The following is a 19,283-nucleotide window of genomic DNA, read 5'->3' on the forward strand; positions in this document are numbered from 1 at the left end:
AAATAAGCAATTTCGCTAATGGGAATTGATCTCATTTTCTCTTATGTGTTGGACTTTAAAGCATTGTGCAATCAATAATTAATTATATACCTTTGTATAAAATAATATTTTTATTGATAAAGTAATATCATTGTGGCATCTTGAGTGTGCAAAGCATTTTGTACTTTGCATTGGTTACTTTACATAACCACTTGGCTATATGGTTATGTCTGTTTTTATTGACTGCATAAGGGTCACTTATAGAATATCATGCATGGAATTTTTGGCCCACATTGAGTTGGGAGATAATATCATGAACACAATTGGGTTAATGGATGACATGACCGAAGGGTAAAGGCAAAGTAAGCCGAAGTAAAAGTCAGCCGAAAGTTAAGTAAAAGTTATAAAATCTATCAGAAATAATACATCGTTAACAGTTAAAATAAACACTGCGCATAGTATTATAGTGCATAATGTTTACCAAAGAAACAAAATTACGTCATCTAGTGGGTACGGTTATCGCGGCGAAGTCACGAAGCGCACCCACCGGCCCGCCAGGGTCACCTTAAAATACGTGTATCCCAAAATTTTTCGGTTTAGTTGACCTCATTTTCAAAATTCGGCTTGCTTGCCTATCGTCTTGCTTGACCACCACTTGACCGATGACTTCGAAATCAATTTAACGTGGGATTGGTGGATAAATTGGAAAAAACGTTTGTGGTGGGAACAAAAAGATTAGATCCGGTTTTTTTCGACCGTAGGTTAGAGAACTCCAATTAGTTCTTCACTATCTTAATTTTCTGAGTTGCTTTTTTAAATCTATAAAATTTGAAATATTCTATAAATTTTATAACCATAACGGCAGAGTTTGGTTAAACATATTTTGATTTTAAGAACCAACATGTCACAATAAATAGAAGTGATATCGTAAAAAATATTGATCATGCACAGAAAAAATGCTCTGAGCAACAATGCAATGAAAAAAATTTCCCTTCAGGAAGGTGTGATTGTGAGCTCTCCTGATGATTCTGGATCAGAAAAGGGGAACCTTCTGGTTCAACTGGATAATGGTACCCAACTCACATTCCCCTCACAACTGTTGCAATCATGTGTCGATCCCGAATCAGACACTGATGATTCAGACGCTGAAACTGACGTAAGTCTAACTTTCTATAGAAGAATATTTGGCACTGCTTCCGTTTCCCTGGTTGAATTAGACCTGAAACTGTTTCATAAGCATACTATCAAATACTTGGTCCTGATGCAACACAGCTGAAAAGTTTAAATTCAATGATCAGCTTTTATTTTTTGATTTTTTTGTTCAGTCTCTGTTATTAAGAAGTAAATTTTTGACAATTTCAGTCAGTTGAGTTCGCATTCCTTGTGGCTCCGAATAACGGCTTGTCAGTTGGGGACAGATTGGTGACAAATCTGAAGAAGCAGCAGTTCATCAGAGGCCAACAGAGCAGAGGAGGTGACCACTCTGAAAAACTCTTCGACTGTCTATCTAAGGGCACTGTCGTCTTAAGGGGTTAGTATTTGTGATCTTAATTTGGACGAGTTCTCGGGAGCTGGCGTGATTGATTGTTTTGTCGGTCATCCTGCTAGCTTCCCGCCGAGAGTATTGCCAAATTTTTCAGGAAGTAACGGGACTGTTATTTCTGCGGGTGTTCTCACCGGAGTTTATCGGGGTTAATTTCCTTGGGGGGTTTATTATCTAAACTCAGGTAATGTGACCAGTAATTCTTTAATTATCAGAATCACATTATTGAACCTGGAAATAACAAAATTTTTGGCCACAAAACCTAAATTTAGATACGAAATAAACCCTCAAGGAAATTAACCCCCACCTAATTTTAGATATGAAAAAAAACTCGCACTGAAATAAACCCCCACTTTAATATTGTATTTGGGTTGCAATAATTTGGTCGATTGCGATAGTTTCATATCAAGTCCCATGGCTGAATGCGCCGCTCTTAAACATTCAAATGAGGGTTCATTTCCGTGAGAGCAATTTTCCTTGGGGGTTCATTGCTCCGACCCACTTCTGATTTGATACTAAAAGTTTTCACTAACATTTTTCGGTTTCTGGACGTTTTCCCGTATTTGAGGTTCTTTATCTTGTCTTTTCACATTATTGACGGGTCAGATATCATGTTTTTTTGCATTTAACAAGTGAGCACAATTGAACACATCAGTTTTTAAGTGAATAGATTATGGTTTTTACTGCTTCGACACCGTCTTCTAGCAGAATTTAATAGGATTTTTTGTTTTTGTCTTCATTTGTTGTTCTTTGCTACCTAGTTGCATTAATTACAGGTCGCATATCAAATTATTGCTGTTCACGAAAGAAAGGCACAATTGAATACATCGGATGCTTCTTGTGTATATCTTACTGCGTGAACGGCTTCGATACCAGTTTTTTCGCAAAACATTTTTTTCTCTTTATTTGTCGTTCTTCTTGTAGTTGTATTATGCGGCTTCCTGTAGATGATCAAAGGAACCTGTTTAATGATTTCAGTTGGTAGCTGAAGTTTTTCACGACTTTGGAATCAAGTTTCTTTAAAAAAAATTAGACTTGTTTTTTAAATTTGCACTTGTCTGTTCTTTTGATCTACCTATTGCCTAATTATGTGAATTTGATATCAAACTTTTAGTGTTGGAGAAAGAAACAATTGAACATAACTAAGGTTTTTAATACATTGCTTATTGTTCTAACGGCTTCGATACCGGTTTTTCGCAAACAATTAATTTATTTTTGCCTATATAGCGTTATTTTTCTAGTACGACATATTCTGAATAATGACAAATTGCATGGTTTTTGAGATATAAAAGATGTTTTCAATAATTTCAGTTGATAGTTTATGTTTTTATATCTTTGAATTAATTGTTTTCGAAATATAAAAATGTTTTTTTAAATATTTGTCACAGTCTTATTTTTCAGAGGTCTTATCTCCTCACTGTTTTTGGTGTTCAAAGATTCAAAATATTCTTAATGTGGTTTGAAAGAGCGTAAACTTATTTAAAGTTGCAATTGACGTCTAATGGTTTGCTTTATTTTAAATTTAATGTTATCAAAATAACCTTAACGTATTTGTTAACTTTGCCGTTTTTGGTTGTTTTGGTCTACTTGTTACTGGGTCTAATCAAGGACTGGCCCCATGTGTTTTCTAGTGAGGTACAAACTAATTTGTTCGGTTTAAGTTTTATTTGACGCTGCTTTGAATTTGTTGTTATGTTTTTTTTCAAAAAAATTGTTTTTGAATATTGATTGTATATGTTTGCTGTTATTTTTCTTTGTTTGTCTTGTCTCGTAGTCTCAATAATGGCAGGTCCCATCAGCCCTATAGTGCCATTAATTTCTTTTCTAAGTGATTTGAGTTTATCCATAGGCCAATTTTTTATCCATAGGCCAATTATTTTTTATCCATAGGCCAATTATTGTTGATCAGTATGTGAGAGTTTTTGAAAGTCTCAATCTCTTCCTAATTTGGTAGACAATTTGTCAAATTTTTGATATGCGGGGTTGGAACATTATTTGCGAATGTACATTACTGAACCATCTTGTTTCCTATCTAAAATTAAGTGTTTTTCTGTGGAGTTTTATTCCGAAACCGTCTTAAGTTAAGTATAGTATTTTCCGAAGAGAAAAAAGCACATGCTGGTACATACATTTTGTTTGAACATGTTGAAACAATGAAGTTAGATCCTCATTCTACCGTTCACAGAGAGAAGGAACTAATGTTACTATCTGCTACCAATTCTTAATCACATATAAATTGATAAAAATTTGTATTACATTTCACTTGTTATCTTTTTTTACTTATCCTACATATGTTTTTTGTTTGTTCATTGCAGAGTTGCCTGTGAGCTAGGGAGTTTAAGTTGTAATATTTTAATTTTTTTTTAAAAAAAAACAAGCTCTGGTGCTAATGATTCTTTGAATTTTTTTCAAAAAAGAATACAATGATGATTAGTACTATATCATTGCGTAATTATCATTGCCATTAATGTTCACACCAATGCCCTAGAGACAGTCAGAAAGTAGATTAGCGCTTATAGGTTAGCACACAGTAAAAAATTATGGAAGATATAGAAACAATAATTATGATGTTTTTCGATTTTTGAGTGAAAAAGATAATCAGCCATTAACCACATCAGTCTGTACTTTGTTCAGGTTTCTCATCAAGAGCTCTGCTGATCGTGAGTTCCGACTCGGCTTCGGGCGATGATGGAGACAAAACCAGTGGCAGAACCCTGTGGAAGGTATCTAGGAAGGGGTTGCAGAAAGCGGCCCAAAAGGAGGACGAGTGTTTGGTTGTTGGAGACACAGTCAAACGTAATTTCTTGTTCTTTCTTCTACTTATGATATTCCTGTTTGAATCTATGTATTCTTCAGTTGTTTAATCTTCCGAGCCCCGATAGCATTCTTTCATCGTACTTTAGTATATGAACTGCGCTTCCAATTTTGCATGACAACCGCAGCTCCGTGATGTATTTAATCTGATCTCAACAAACTATTTCCCGCGTTATGACACTAATATATTGCTCTGAGTATTTTATATTGAGTTTTTTTCTGTTTTTGGGTTTTATAGTTTTTTTTATAAATAAGATTTTCCTTTCTTTTTCTCGCTTATTGCTTGTACAAATAAACCCTCTTCATTTTTTCTCTTCAAAGAAAGTCAGAAGAAGCTGGTAAAGATGTTTTTAAAGATCCAAAAATTCGGTTCATTGGAAGTCATGAGACTTACCAAAAACTAACTATTTCTCCTGCTACTGTTCAACTTCTAGAAGTACAGTTGGACAAAATCAAAAAAAAATTCGAGTTTGTCGGAAAAAGGCCTCTAGAAAGGTCAGTAAATCAGTTTGAGGACAAAAAGTAAGCGTTTATAATCAAAACTGCGTACTAATTTGAGCAGGAATGTTTGTTTTTTTACACATGATACTAGAGCGCGCATCTCCAGCGACGGATGTGTTTGAGTTCTAATAAAAACAAGGAGGCTCGTTAATGTGCGTTCGCACATGATGTTCCGACCCGCGCTCATCAAATTTGCTCAAAGAAGAGAAAAGGAAAACAAATATTGACCACTAAAAAAACTTTTATTAAAACGTATACTGTCCAACAAACAAAACATCAGTTACAACGTAATGTCAATAGACATGCTAATACTTGAATTACAAAGTAGTGGATGGGGTCTGTTGATGATGAGAAATAGATGCAAGATGACAAATGTAACAAAATATAAAAAGTTAAAAAAAAACGTTTGAAAAGAAATAATATAAACTTTAAGGCTATTTGCTAAACATTTACTGCATTGAGTAATATCTTTCTTTCGACCCTCAGTTAGAAGTATATGAAAGCTCTCTGCATTTTACGACAACAAAGAATAAAAAACAGGCAAAAACAGCAGATTGGAAAAAAATGAGAGAGAAATGTGTCGCAGCCGATAAAAAATGAAGTATTCAGTAGAAACTTTTTCATATTCATTTAATTTTTCAACAATAATGGATTTTTTTGTAACATTTTGACTTCAAAACAAATAACAAATATGAACGAATATTTAAAAACCACGAAACTTTTGAGAAAAGCCGTGATATCAAAGCCATAAATTTCAATAGCTTTCAACGGAAGTCAATAAATTTTAAGTTAAGATAAATTATGCCTCGACGTGTAAGCAATAATTTGTGTCACTCTTAAATCATCAATAAGTCATCGCAATAAATCGTACGACTATGAGAACGGCAACAAATACAGGAAAAAGCCAGAAAAAGGTCACTAGAAAATTGCAAGAAGACAGTGTCGAAGCCATTAAAGCCATACGTTTTGCTCTCAAACACTTATCTATGATCCATTGAACGTCTTTGCTAAGCCAATGTGAACTATTAATAATAGGATTATGTGATAAGATTTTAATGAGAACCAAAATTATGAAACAAATAACCGAAAATTGAAAAAAAAATTATGAAAAGTCGTAACATCGAAGTAATAAAGACAATAGTTAGAAGACGAAACCACTAAACAGATTAATGTTGGTTGCAGTAAAAAGGAAGTGGGCCCTGTCATTAATGAGACTGACTTACAGTTCATATAAACAAGTTTAACATCTGTTAATGTTAAAAAAATTCGAAATTTTGTTCTTGAAATTATCCATTAGCTGTCACTCAAATTACTACATAGGTTCACTTACTACCCTTCAGGAAGCCTAGTGCACTGTAGTTGACGAGTCTATGCGGTAGGACTACAAAATTTTACTAAAATCTCAAAAGGAAAATCAAAGTTTAAATAAAAATTACCAAAACTCATAGTTGGAGCCATAAAAAACATGAGTGATTCCTTGAAAACGAATTATTTGTTCATTAATATTCAAAAAAAAATCTTTTTAATTCCGAACTCTACGCTGGATGAGCTTTTTAGTGATACCACTCATATTTTTTTACGATGAGTATATCGATCGGCCAAAATTGTCTGAACAAAAAAAAACCCATTTGAGTATATAGTTCCTCCCCCCACAAGTGGGGTCGGAACAATAAAAAGCTATCATTGAAGAAAATTCGAGTTCGGAAAAGCGATCAGTTATGCTTTAGACACAACACAATTAAATGCTCAAATGAAAATTAGATGCTCAATTATTTTAAGCGCCTTACGTTTCTTATAAATTTTAGGAATTTACAAGGAAAAAAATTTTTTCAACCCTATTTTTCCCAACAAGATAACGCTCCTCTCAATTATTCAAGGATTGTGAGCATTTTTTCCTACAAAATCAGAAGAAAAGATACTTGGCAATGTTAGCCGTATAATTTTGACCTAAATCCAAAAAAAAACATGATCTGCAGTTTTGAACCAGCGGGGGCAAAATAATAGAAAATTTTCGCAAAAAATTCTGAAAAAGAGTTTAAAATTTGGAGCAAATTGACCCATATTTTGCCATAAACTTGAATTTAAGGAGTACGAACCGTCCATTAGACGTCAAAAAAGCAAAAAAAGGCATTGACGCGTGACTTTTTTTCTGGCTACAAAAACCTTTTTAGTGTCAAAACAATAACCAGTTTATTCTCACAGTCTAATGAAAACTTGAAAGTTAATGAAAGTTTGTTTTGCTCACGGGGAAAGGAAAAGTTCCGAGTTTCCTGTTAAGCTGATCTCTTCTAGTCCTTTCACAATGGTGCTTTTCAGTGACATCATCAGACAAGGAGTCTTCATCAGATCAGTACATAATTGTTAGCGAAACTGCAAATGGGCAATTCAAGGTCACACTTCCAAAATCCACTTCATGTGAAGACAAACTGGTATCAAGAAGTGAAATTACGAGGTAAGAGAACTACTCTTTTTCAACATTTACAAATGCCGGTCAATATATCAGTTGATCAAGCTCCTGAATTATAATAATAGCAACACCGGTTCATGGAATATCAACCAACAACAACCCACTTAATTAAAACATGAAGATATCTGATAATTTACCTAAAAAATCGAGTTAACCAATTTCTGGACTACAATTGGAAAGAGCCTCTTGTTATTTTATGTAGAGTTGAAGTTGACAAACAGTTGACGATGGGAGACGAAGTGAAGGTGTATCCTAACAAAGATCTGTTTGATTCACTCCAGAAAGTAGACTCCCTTCCATTTCAAGACATCCATTCTCAAATCAGTGATCAGTCCGGATTTGTTCAGAAGATTTTGCTAAATGGGGCAGTTAGCGTCAAATTTGAAGGTTAGAAAATTTTCTACAGCAAATTTGAATTGAAACTTTGATGAGGCTTTGATGAAATTTTATCCGGTTCAGTTAAAGCATGCTGTAATTCTGATTAGTTATGATATGTAGCATGAAAAAAAATAAAAAACAGCTGAAACTGATAAGAATTTTATTTTATGTTAACGTATTAAGAAGGAGTCGCCTTCAATTATAAAAAAACCATGGGACTTCAATGCGAAGCTTTTTCTTAAAATCAATTGACCTGACAGACAAGAAAGTTCTCTTTTGACAAGTACATCTAACAAGTTACAGTGATCAAATATGACTTCATTGATGAAAACAACCAAATATACATTTCAGACGCTTTGGTAAAATCCAAGATAATGATTGTTATGCCAATTTTCGTGTTATCTTTTACACAAAATTTCATTGTTGACTGAAAATTTCTGTTCCTTATGTTATTCATCGGCTTAGTTCATCAAGATAACCAGTAAAATCATTGATATTACTATTAATTCAGGTTTTATTACTAAGTATTCAAGTATTACTAAATATTCAAGTTTTAATCGTTTCAGGTGTGCAAGAACCAGTGTCACTAAGTTGCAATCTGCTCTTCAAGGAGAAGCCGACGCAGTTCTTCAAAGTGGGTGATAAGGTCAAAATGATAGAGGACATGGCTCGTGTTAGGGTTAATCAACAACACCATGGAGAGTGGCTCGATCAGGTAGGGGAGCTATTTCAATTTGGTTCATAGGGGGGAGGGGGGATGTTTTTGAGTTTGATGGTACTTATTAATTTTTGTTGATTTCTGATTTAGTGCGATCGAAGTAACTGTCTTATTAGAGATAGTTCTGTTCTGGGACCTCAAACTGGGTAAGGTAATAGTAATGATGGATACTGTAGTAGTAATAGTAGAACAGGAAAGGGAATATGGATTGTGGCAGGGTGGCAATTAATTAGTTATTTTTGTCTTTTTTATAGCTGCGAAGCTGTAAGCTGAGCGGAGCTATATTGCGGTGCTCTTGGTTTTTTACAATTCAAAGAATTTGAATTGTATTGGGGCGCTGTCTTTTTTTAAAAATCTGTTCACACATTTTCATGATTTTTGAATTGGAGTAGTGATTTTGGTCACGCCGAAACAGGAATTGGAGCGAGACAGCGAATGGTTTTGGGGCGTGAAATGTTTTTGCTCTAATTTTAAAGTAGAGTGAGAAAACGGTGTTTGAACAAAAATTCGCTTTCTCGATAGTGGTTTTTTGTTTACATGCGGCAATTTCACTTTGATTTTTACTGTTTTTTCCGATTTAGTGGATCGGATTTTTTTCTAAATGGTTTTCCCCATCCAGTCATAGTTCATTCTAGGCCGAGGTTTTTGTTTGAACCAAATTTTCATTTTTCGCTAGTTGTTTTTTGTTAACATGCGGCATTTTTACATTGATTTTCTCTTTTTTCATTTTTTTGATCTGATTTTTTAGAAATGGTTTTCCCAATTCACTCATAGTCCGTTTTAGCTCTAGTTTTTTGTTTAGTCAATGAAAATTCTTGGAATTGTACGGAGGATTTGTCCTGCTAGAATTTTTTTTCGTCGTCTGACGCTCTTTTTTGTTTTAACTTTGTTCACACAGCAAAGCTGAAGAAGTCAAGTTTTCTGAATGACTTCTTCCTCTCACTAACGGCGTTTGCGAGCGTGACGTCATTTATCTTTCTCTCTTTAGCAAAGGCTTTAAGTTCATTTGCGTGATTACATTTTGATCATACATGACTTACCTCACTCAATAAAATGACTTTTGCACTTTGAAACTTACGTTTAAATTGAATTAGTTTATGGTCAAAAGAACTCATAAAAGGAACTGCAGTAAAGATCCCTAATAAAAGGCTTCTGCGAAATGAATGTTAACATGCTTTATTAATTTATCGCTGCATGTTTTTACCTGGCTTTTTTTGAGAGGCGTCGATTTTTTTTTTCAATTTAGATCTGTTTCTGTTTCTATCTCTATTATTATGCATGTATATGCCTCCAAATTCAGTTAACACGGAAACCCTTACAAAAATTGAAAGTTATATTGACAGTTGAATAATAGAACCGCAATCTTATAATATCGTCTGTGGTGACTTTAATATCAATTGTTTGAAGACAATCAGAAACGAGAGACTTTGAAGGAAATTATGAAAGGATGTTGTATGAAAATAATTGATGAAAATTCAATCACGCGAGAAACCGAATGCTCAAAATCAAACTTAGACATCTTTTTTGCAATTTTACAGCAGAGTTAAAAGTTGAAAAAACATGTATATCTGATCATTATTCTGTTTTTCTTGGTTTTCAGGCCGGAACACAGATGGAAAACAAACTTGAATACATCACTTCAAGAAACTGGCAAAAACTTAAAGATATCTCCCTTATTGAAAAAAATAAATTTTGTTCTGAGTCATAAAATATCAAAACTGGAAAGTTGTGAGAAATACAAGACAATTGATAACTAGTTTGAAGAGCTTCAAATTTTACTGAAATCAATTTTGGACAGATATCTTCCCAAGCAAGTTGTAAAAAATAAAAACCATCACAGCTGGGTTGATAACCAATTGAAAAGAGAAACTGCAAAAAAGAATTGGATGTTCAGAGAAAGTATGAAATCAAAAACAACTGAGGCCAAAGAAAAGTACCAAGAACAACGTAAAAAAGTCAAACGTATGGTGAAAGTAAAAATGAAACAATTTTATCATAAAATAATAGAAAAGCATGCAGCAAAATCAAACAGAACATTTTTTCAATTATTAAGAAATCTTAGTGGAAATGAGCGAGAAAAAGTACAAAATCTTAATCAAAAGGAAGTAAACTATTTCAATCACTTCTTTGCAACAATTGGTGAAAATTTGAATAAAAAGTTTTGACAAAGTGAGTGAGTGTTCATTAAAAAATCAACAAGTTCAATCTATATTTTTGTTACCAATGAGCAAAACAGAAGTGCTCAGAGTTGTCCAGGAGTCTAAGTCAAAATACTGCGAAGACTATATGGATCTTAACTACATCTTTATAAAATCTGTAGCAGCTACAATCGCGCGCTACCTATCCAAACTGATTAACGCATGTTTTCAGGAAGGCATTTTTCCGGACTCATTGAAAATAGCATCAGTAATGCCGCTACATAAAGATGGTGAAAAAAGTGAACCCAATAACTTCCGCCCAACATCTCTCTTACCATCTCTTGGTAAAATTTTAGAAAAAATTATTCTATATCGTATTTCTAACTATTTTAAAGACTTTGAAATTTTAAATAGCAAACAATTCGGTTTTAGGGAAAAAAGAGGAACTGTTGACGCAGTTAGCACTTTGGTTGAGTTGATACGATCATCAAAACATTCTTATACGGAGCACATTTATTGCACATTTTTAGATTTACGTAAAGCTATCGACACTATTGACAGAAAAATTCTGCTTCAAAAGTGTAAAATGTATAGACTAAGGGGTCCTGTATATAATATTTTGGATTCTTATTTGAAAAGTAGGAAACAATTTGTACAGTCTGGACAAAGGAAGTCGCAAATGACAGAAGTCAAATACGAGGTACCACAAGGGTCTATATTAGGCCCACTTCTTTTCATTATTTACATAAATGATTTGAAAACCAACAGCGCATGCTCGAACTTCATTTTCTATGCTGATGATACTGCTGTTTACACAAAATCAAATAAAGCAAATGTTTGTCGGCAACATCAGCAGATCTTATCTCAAACAGAAAACTGGCTAAAAATGAATAAACTTACACTGAACACGGATAAAAGTGAAATCATAACCTTTAAGACTAAGCATGACCGAAATGATGTCTTTACAATGAACGGAAAGCGCCTTGAAAATCTAAATTCTTTAAGTTACTGGGACATAACGATTGACAAAAAAATGTTTTAGAGAACACTCGAAACGCGTAGAAGAGAAATTGGTACAATTTTGCGGACTTTTCTATAAATTGAGAAAAATTTTAAATCGCAGCCAATTGATCAAGATTTTCAACACTTATGTTAAACCAGTGATTCAATACGGGATTCTAGTCTCTGGGACTGCCAGTAAAGCTACGATGCAGAAAATCGATGCAAAAATTAATAGAATACTAAGACTAATCTTTTTTTTTCGAAAGTTTGACTCAGTTTCTCTCATCAAGTTTTTTCGGCCCAGGAGCTTCATCTGTACGAAGTTTTCAAATTGATGACAAAATGCATAAGACGTGAAAGTTGCATCATGGACATAAATCACTTCATTACACAAGATGGACTGTCAAAACTGTGCTCATGCGAAAAACGAGTTAAAGCTGTCCCCCTTAATTCATCTTTTACCGAAAACAGTCTGTCAACTAAAATCCGAAAACTCTTAAACGTTTTTCTCAAACTCTAGTCTAATTTTGTAACAAAAGTGAAAAATTTGAGCGGTGCACAGTTAAATGATTTTGCTCACGGAAAGCTAGAAAACTATTTTTTACTGAATGAACAACTCACTAGGTTAATTTATGGCTTAAAATAGAAACTTTATTCATCAAAATTTATGACCAATTTGAAATCATTTTAATACTAACCTTCCTTTTTTTCTCGCTATCACTTTAATTTTGATTTCCACTAAATAACTTTTAAAATAAATAACATGAACTTTCTCTTCCGACTATGAGACGCCTGAAAACGGACCTTATGGTCTTATGGTGATCTTTCTGGTGCTCTTTTTTATATGTATTAATCAACTGTGTAAGTGTTCTATTTATTCTGTAAAGACACCAGTAACCAATTTATTATTATTATTATTATATGGCACGCAGGTCTATTTTTTCGCAACTATTCTGGCAATCTGCCGACTTGTTTAATTTATTGTCGGTCAATTTTTAGTCTGACCAATTTTACTTATCTTTGAAATAAAGGGGAACAAGATAAAGGGTGTTAGGTGGCAGTGAATATTTTAGTGCTTTGTTTACTAGTCGTGTGTTTGAGAAGTTATCACAACTTTTTCCGTTTCCCAACCTTAGTGAGACCAACCTCCCTAAGCATAAGCTTGTTACTATCAACTTTCCCTCCCCCACAGCCCGTCGTTTTAGAGCAACTCTTCCAACGTTACTTAATCTATCACTTTTCCAGAATTCTTGCTAAGTCAGTTGAACTAGCTTTACACATCTCGGATGTTTTAAATCTGTAGCCAGCGTTCACTTAAAATAAGTCCTCATAATAAAAAACTATCCCATATATTTTATGTTTGACTCCAATAACATAGTAGATGTAACATTGTGTCTTATTACGCCGCAAAACCTTCATTTTGCTCAAGAAAATTAACTATTGATCATAAATTAATTTATTCAGAAATCCAAGATATCAAGTTTATTAAAGCAGTTTTGCGGGAAGGTGTTAGTTCTACTATTGATGTACTATTTGCGGAAGAACGCTAATTTTTGTTTTTTAGATCAAAGAGGCCAAGGGTAAAGTGGGTTCAGTGTTCCGAGTGATCAACAATGCCAGCACTGGGCGCAAGAATGACGTCAGTGTGAAGTTCGCAGACACCGGAAAGGTAAGCAATGTAGAAATCAGTCATCCCATGACGTATTTTGCATTCCCAGACAGGTATGGGCTAGACGGACTCAGACAACAGGCTGGGCTGGTCCTTAGCAACCCAATGTTAGTATGGTGAACGCATTCTGTTTGGCCCAAATCTGGGTCGCGGAATCTACCTGGTAAAATTTCAAAATACTTGGAACCAATTGGGCGAAAATGTTAATATTGAAATAGTAAGATCAATTCTACAATCCTTTTTCTTTTTTTCAGTAAAGAAATTATTATCTGCTCAGTTTTAATTTTCGTTTATTTCAGTCTGTGTTCTGTAGATCTTTTCGAATAAAAATTTTCGAATAATTTCTTCAATACGTAAATTAAGAATTATCATTTTACAAATATTATTTATTGATTTTTGAATTCAAAACTCAACGTTCGGCTATCATATGTAAGGATAAACTTGAAAGCCTTCAAATTAATTTCTATTGAAAATATTTCCATATGTTTTATTAGATGCTGTTTTAACTATTCTTTAAATTTTAAAGAAAATGTAAAGCTTTATCCCTTCGGAATTGTATCCGTTTTTTATTGCTTTTTTTCTGTAAGAAAATGAATGAATCCAATTCTTCGCATTTATCGTTGATTCTTTGTTTTCAATAACATTCATTTTCTAATATTTCCAGTAACGTTTTTCTGCGTGGTCGATGTTCTTTTTAAAACAACGGAAACCTTTATCATCCGCAAGTTGAATTATGTCAGAGTTTCCTTGTCCTTTTTCGTTGAATTTATTGATATATAACAGTAACACAAAGGGTCCTATAACTTCCACGAGGAATACCATTGTTAATTGTTTACCAATCGGAGTATATTTCATTCATACAAGCACTCTTATTTCTATCAGCTAGATAAGATTTCGAAACCTTTACTGCTTTCTCGGAGAATGCATAGGTTTTCAGCTTAATATTGAATATTAAATAAGAGCTAATAAAATTGAGCGTATTTGAACGATCAATTAACATAGCGACTTACTTCTCATGTCCGTTGTGATCTTTTTACAAAGTTTACGTCATAAAACAGCATCTGAGAATTATTAATAGCCGCCCTCATCTTCTCAGCCGGCTATTATAGCGCTCCTATTTTTTATTTTTTTACAATTCAAAGAATTTGAATTGTATTGGGGCGCTGTGTTTTTTTTTAAGATGTGTTCACACATTTTTCAATGACTTTGATCTTTCAAAACGGGATAAACAGGTAAAGCCCAGCGGGCATTAAGTTTCATTAGAGGCCTAAAGTGGGCTTTAGTAGTCCTTCAAGTGCTTAGAGTGGTGCAGCTGCTGGGATGGCCTTAATTGAAGGTTAAAAGGGCGTTTTTAGGAGTTTTTTGTGCTCAAAATGGTGCAATTTTTCATATTTTTTTGTGATTTTTTGAGTGTTTTGTATGAGCTATAGGTTTTGGTACTACAAACACAAACACGCAAAATGATAATAATTTTGCAATTTTTTTCAAGTATTTTAAAAATTTTTGTCATTTATGAGTTTTTCCAGCATCAGGGGGCAAGGAATCTTCTTTGAGGTTTGATAATAGGGCAGTGCATAGTTTCTTGTAACAACGGATTGGTTTTCAACATTTTAATGTCTCAATTTTTCGGCACATTTTTGATAAAATTTGCAATTTTTTTCAAGGTTTTCTAAAGTTTTTGTCAGTTTTTCGTATTTGTCCATTCTCAAGTACCAAAAAACCTATTCCACGGTCTGATCAATTACTGCATGGTTCTTAGTTCCAATGGATTTGTTTTCAACAATTTAACCTTTCGAATGATAGAAATTTCTTGATAAAATTGGCAATTTTTTAAGTTTTCCAAAACATTTGTCTTTTGGTCTGTTTTTCTCACCTCAGTAGCCAGCTAACATCATCCAAGGTTTGACAGTATGTTATTAAATAGTTGCTAGGGGGCAAGTGAATGGTTTTCTACATTTTATTTGAAAGAATTTCTATTTTTTGAAATTTGAAATTTTTTCTAAAAATTTTTGCCTATCGGTCTCTGATCCCATGAATTTTTGAAGGCTTGGAATTGGGTTACGGGATGGCGTCTAATAGCCTCCAGATACACAGAAACAATTCTGAAGATTTCAATATCACGATTTTCCGTAACATTTCATTAAAATTTGCAATTGATTTCTTTCTTTTAATTTTTCGGTCATTTTCGAGTTAATCGATCTTCAACGGCCAATGAATTTCTTTCAGTTATTGCAGATATAATACTGGACCGATTTCAGAAACAAAAATTGTTCTTGAACGTATTTTTGAAATAGGTATAAATAAAGAGATCAAATTTTGCCTTAGGGGTAAAAGCTTCTAGAGTTTTAGCAATGAGTATATTTTTGTTCAGTTTTTTTATTGTTTTAATTTCTCAGAATTTGGAGATGATTTTGTTTCTGTTTTCGCTAGCTTTGTTCACGTCAGGTAGAGTGCTTCTAAGTTTTTGATTCAATTTTTTGAATTGTATTTCAGGACCTGTCCTGCTATGTTTTTTTGCTTCGTCGAATAAAAAATGTTTCGCTTTACCTCATTTTTCCGCTTTTTCAACATTTTGCGGGATATCTTTTGACTTCACTAGGCTAGTTTCTCTCTTCTCTCATTCTGCTATAAAAGTGATTTTGAACATCAGTTGCTCAGCAAAGCAATTCAAAATGAACAGAGTCAGTATAAAAAATTGAAGTCAGAAATAGAAACGGGATAAACCCATAAAGCCCAATTTTAGATGCCCGCTATTTGAATGTCGTTCCTATAAGTCTTAGTTACCATCTCTAATGCGTATTGGTATTGATAGTAGCCCTTGTAGCCTCTCTCTAAGAAACAGAAGTATGTTCAACTACGAAATGCCATCTAAATAAATCGGACTTAAAAAATGTTTTTGTACAAAAATCTTTTTTTTCAATATCTTCTATTTTTTCAATGCCAATCACGCTTATTGGAATCAACGGCGGCTATTGTCCGGCAATCTGCCGGGTATATTTCATTTTACGTTCTTGAAAACCAAATTATGTCTCATCGAGAGCTTTGTTGAGTCTGTCAACTTTTTTATTGCACAAAATGGAATTGCGGAAATCGGCCTATGATTTTTGTTTTTTTTTTCGGCCTATGTTCTATAGATCTTTTCTTACGTTGATTGATTAAAGTGTTCAACAAATTAGTGCCTTTTGTTAGTTTTGCAGTTTTGATGTTGCATGCTTAGAGTTGCCAGGAGCAACCGCTTCAGCATTATCCAAAGAATCAATGGCAATGTAGAGTTCTTTGTGTGTTACTAGTTGGAAAGTAAACCTTTTTTATTCCAATGTCTATTTTGAGAACTTGGGCTAATTTTGATTTCGTTCAGTTGTCGCCATTCGATTTTAAAATAGGAAGCAGAAGATTCTGGAATGTTTGGTTCTATACGAAGTACATATAGCCAGTTGTATGGATTCACGTTTTTTGTAATATTTTTTATGAAATTTACCCTTAATCGTCATGTCGTATTCTGGATTATAAGTTGTAATTTGTTGTACTGTATTAGAACCGTTTATCATTCCACGAACAAACTTATTTCCTTTTTAAGCCTCTCTTAAATTTGTGGGAAAAATCCAGTAAATTGATAGTAGTTTCCGAGTGCAACGAAATTGATGCTTTGTTTGATTGTATTCGTGACTTTTTTTCATTACGACGCAGAGGCATACCCCAAACTTTCCGCCTGAGTAAAAATCGCGCGAAAAATAAATACAATGAACGAAATTAGGAGACAAGCTTTGTATCTTATTTTTTTTGCAAAAGGGGTTACGCCATTTTTGAGAAATTGAGATACGTTAAATTTGTAAAATAGGTGACAAGTCTTGTAGCTCGTTCCCGATCGTTTTAGGTATCTATTTTTCGCAATAATAGGTATCTATTTTTGAGCATGCAAAAGTAATTTAAAGCTTTATTAATTGAGCTTGCGAAAGTGATTTGAAGCTTTTAAAGTGATTTAAAGATAGAATTAGTGACGCGACAAAATATATTTGTTCAGAACTTTGGTTTTTGTTGTTTTTTTACTGGAAGTCCTTTCATATGTGATATGCACCCTTTTTCTTTCCAGTACCATGGTAGCAGATACACCACCTGGGCGGAATCTTTTAAATTATTGGACACCTGTAACCTGTAAATAGACGCAAAAAAATTAACAGACACCTATAGAAAAATGTTGACACCCTTAAAAAAATGTTTATTCAAAAATTATTAGACCCCTGTAAACCTGTAAATTCGAATGCAAATCACTCATTAAATTAAATTTAACAAGAAAAAAACAGTAATCAATTCACATGTAATTTTTTACCGAAGTTTCCCTCTGTCCAATCTGATCTTGTTATGGACAAATAAGAGGAATTAATAAGTTGGTACAGGGCAAACCTTCATTTTATAGATAGAAAAATTTAACTAAATGCTAGGCTTGTTTGATGAAATAGCCAAATGAACCATAGAGCATAAAAGGAAAGTTGGAAACTGAAGGATTTTTCAGAAATTAATTTATTGTTGAAACATTAATAAAATTATCTCAAAACAATGATTCTTGAATACAAACAAAAGCCTGAAAAACCATGCAGAAATAGTGGGGCGACGATTAAGAATATCAGCTGATGCTATTTTCTTTCCCCATCACCCTGAAAAGAAACAGGTATTTTTCAGACATTTTCTTGTCAATTTTTTCGAAAATTCCCTAAAAAAGGCCTTGGGTGACGCCAAATAAATTTCCCGACCTACAACTCACATCAAATAAAAACATTGATAAATTTGAGCCCAATTTGGTATATTATTAACCAGTAAACCAACTTTCATTTCTTAATTTTCATCAATTAATAAACGCTCATTAAATTAGGCTTAATTGCGGATTCTATATTCTTTCAATGCGAAAACTAGAAATATTCTGTGCGAAATAGAGTTACCTTGCGTTCGAAAAAGAGATGCATAAATCGAAGGGATTCGCGATACGTAGCGCGCGAAAAATAGGATGCACTGCTTGTATCCTAATTTCGTGGTTAAATTTTGGACACTTTTGTGAACACGGGTTAAGCAATTCCCTTCAATTTTTCCTGTTTTTGCTAAGTTATCTTTTTTTTCGCAATATTTTTGCATTTTCAACGTATTAACATAGGCAAAATGAGCAAAAGATACGCAGATCAGGCAATTTTGCCCGTGACGATTTGGGTATACCTCTGCGGCGTAATGTTGTTTTCTTCAGGACACGATTGCACTCGTTTTTGCAACCCAAGACTTTTTTGAAATTGGTTCTCTGTATCGTAGCATTCTATTATACTTCCTTTTGGCTTGAGAATCGATTTTGATTTTGAATATTGATAAAAACCCGTAATATGAGGGGACTGAGTTGAAGTACAGTTGCATAATATTTGCTTGTTAAATACTTCATGTTCACTCCCAAAGATGGAGCAATAGAAGACAACGCTCCATATTTCACAGGCAGATCTGAAATGATTGATTTTTCCTCTCTGTACTTCATTTTCCTTAACAATCGCCATTTTCGCCGATTTTTATCCGTTATTCTAGTGAGGAGTATATTAATTTGTATCAGATAATACAATTTATTAATGCTAAAATGTTTTTATTATTTGACGGTTTGAAATTGACGTTTTTTAACTAAATTATGTTTTGACAAAAATTGTTTTCAGATAGTTTTTGAACTTGTGGGTTGCCCGCATTACTTTCTTTTCATTAATTGATTCAAGGCTATATGGTTTCAGTTGCTAGGTTGATTGGCAAAAAAATTCTGAAGTTTTCTGAAGTTACGCATTTTGTTTTCATTTACATGAAACCGGTGGATGCTAAAGCCGATGTTTGATTCCCGCTTACGTTATTGCCTCTACTACTGTTTTTTGTTTTACAAATAGCGTTTCGGGTAAATGAAAGTCCTTAAACGTATATTTTGATTGGCCAATGATTCAGGGATTAGTGTTTTTGCTAATGTAAAAATATGGTTTTTGCTAGATAATTCTGGATGACAGTGGATTTCAGTTGCTGCTTTTGAGTTTGACAAAGAAATGAAATGTGATTCAAGCTTTATTATTGGT

At 33.5% G+C, this 19,283-nt stretch overlaps 1 protein-coding gene across 2 annotated transcripts in view; it reads left to right on the forward strand.

Annotated features, from left to right (window-relative positions):
* Positions 1–19,283, forward strand: part of LOC142337800 (uncharacterized) — a 118,629-nt gene that overhangs the window by 25,552 nt on the left and 73,794 nt on the right. For both annotated transcript variants that reach the window (XM_075387321.1, XM_075387322.1), the window contains exons 6-12: positions 977–1,135; positions 1,342–1,510; positions 4,157–4,318; positions 7,154–7,289; positions 7,507–7,691; positions 8,249–8,397; positions 13,105–13,209. In XM_075387321.1, the coding sequence (XP_075243436.1) occupies positions 977–1,135; positions 1,342–1,510; positions 4,157–4,318; positions 7,154–7,289; positions 7,507–7,691; positions 8,249–8,397; positions 13,105–13,209 (1,065 nt within the window). The remainder of the gene's footprint in view (positions 1–976; positions 1,136–1,341; positions 1,511–4,156; positions 4,319–7,153; positions 7,290–7,506; positions 7,692–8,248; positions 8,398–13,104; positions 13,210–19,283) is intronic.

This window comes from Convolutriloba macropyga, chromosome 4, assembly GCF_964194025.1.
Source record: "Convolutriloba macropyga chromosome 4, txConMacr16.3, whole genome shotgun sequence".
NCBI lineage: Eukaryota > Metazoa > Xenacoelomorpha > Acoela > Convolutidae > Convolutriloba > Convolutriloba macropyga.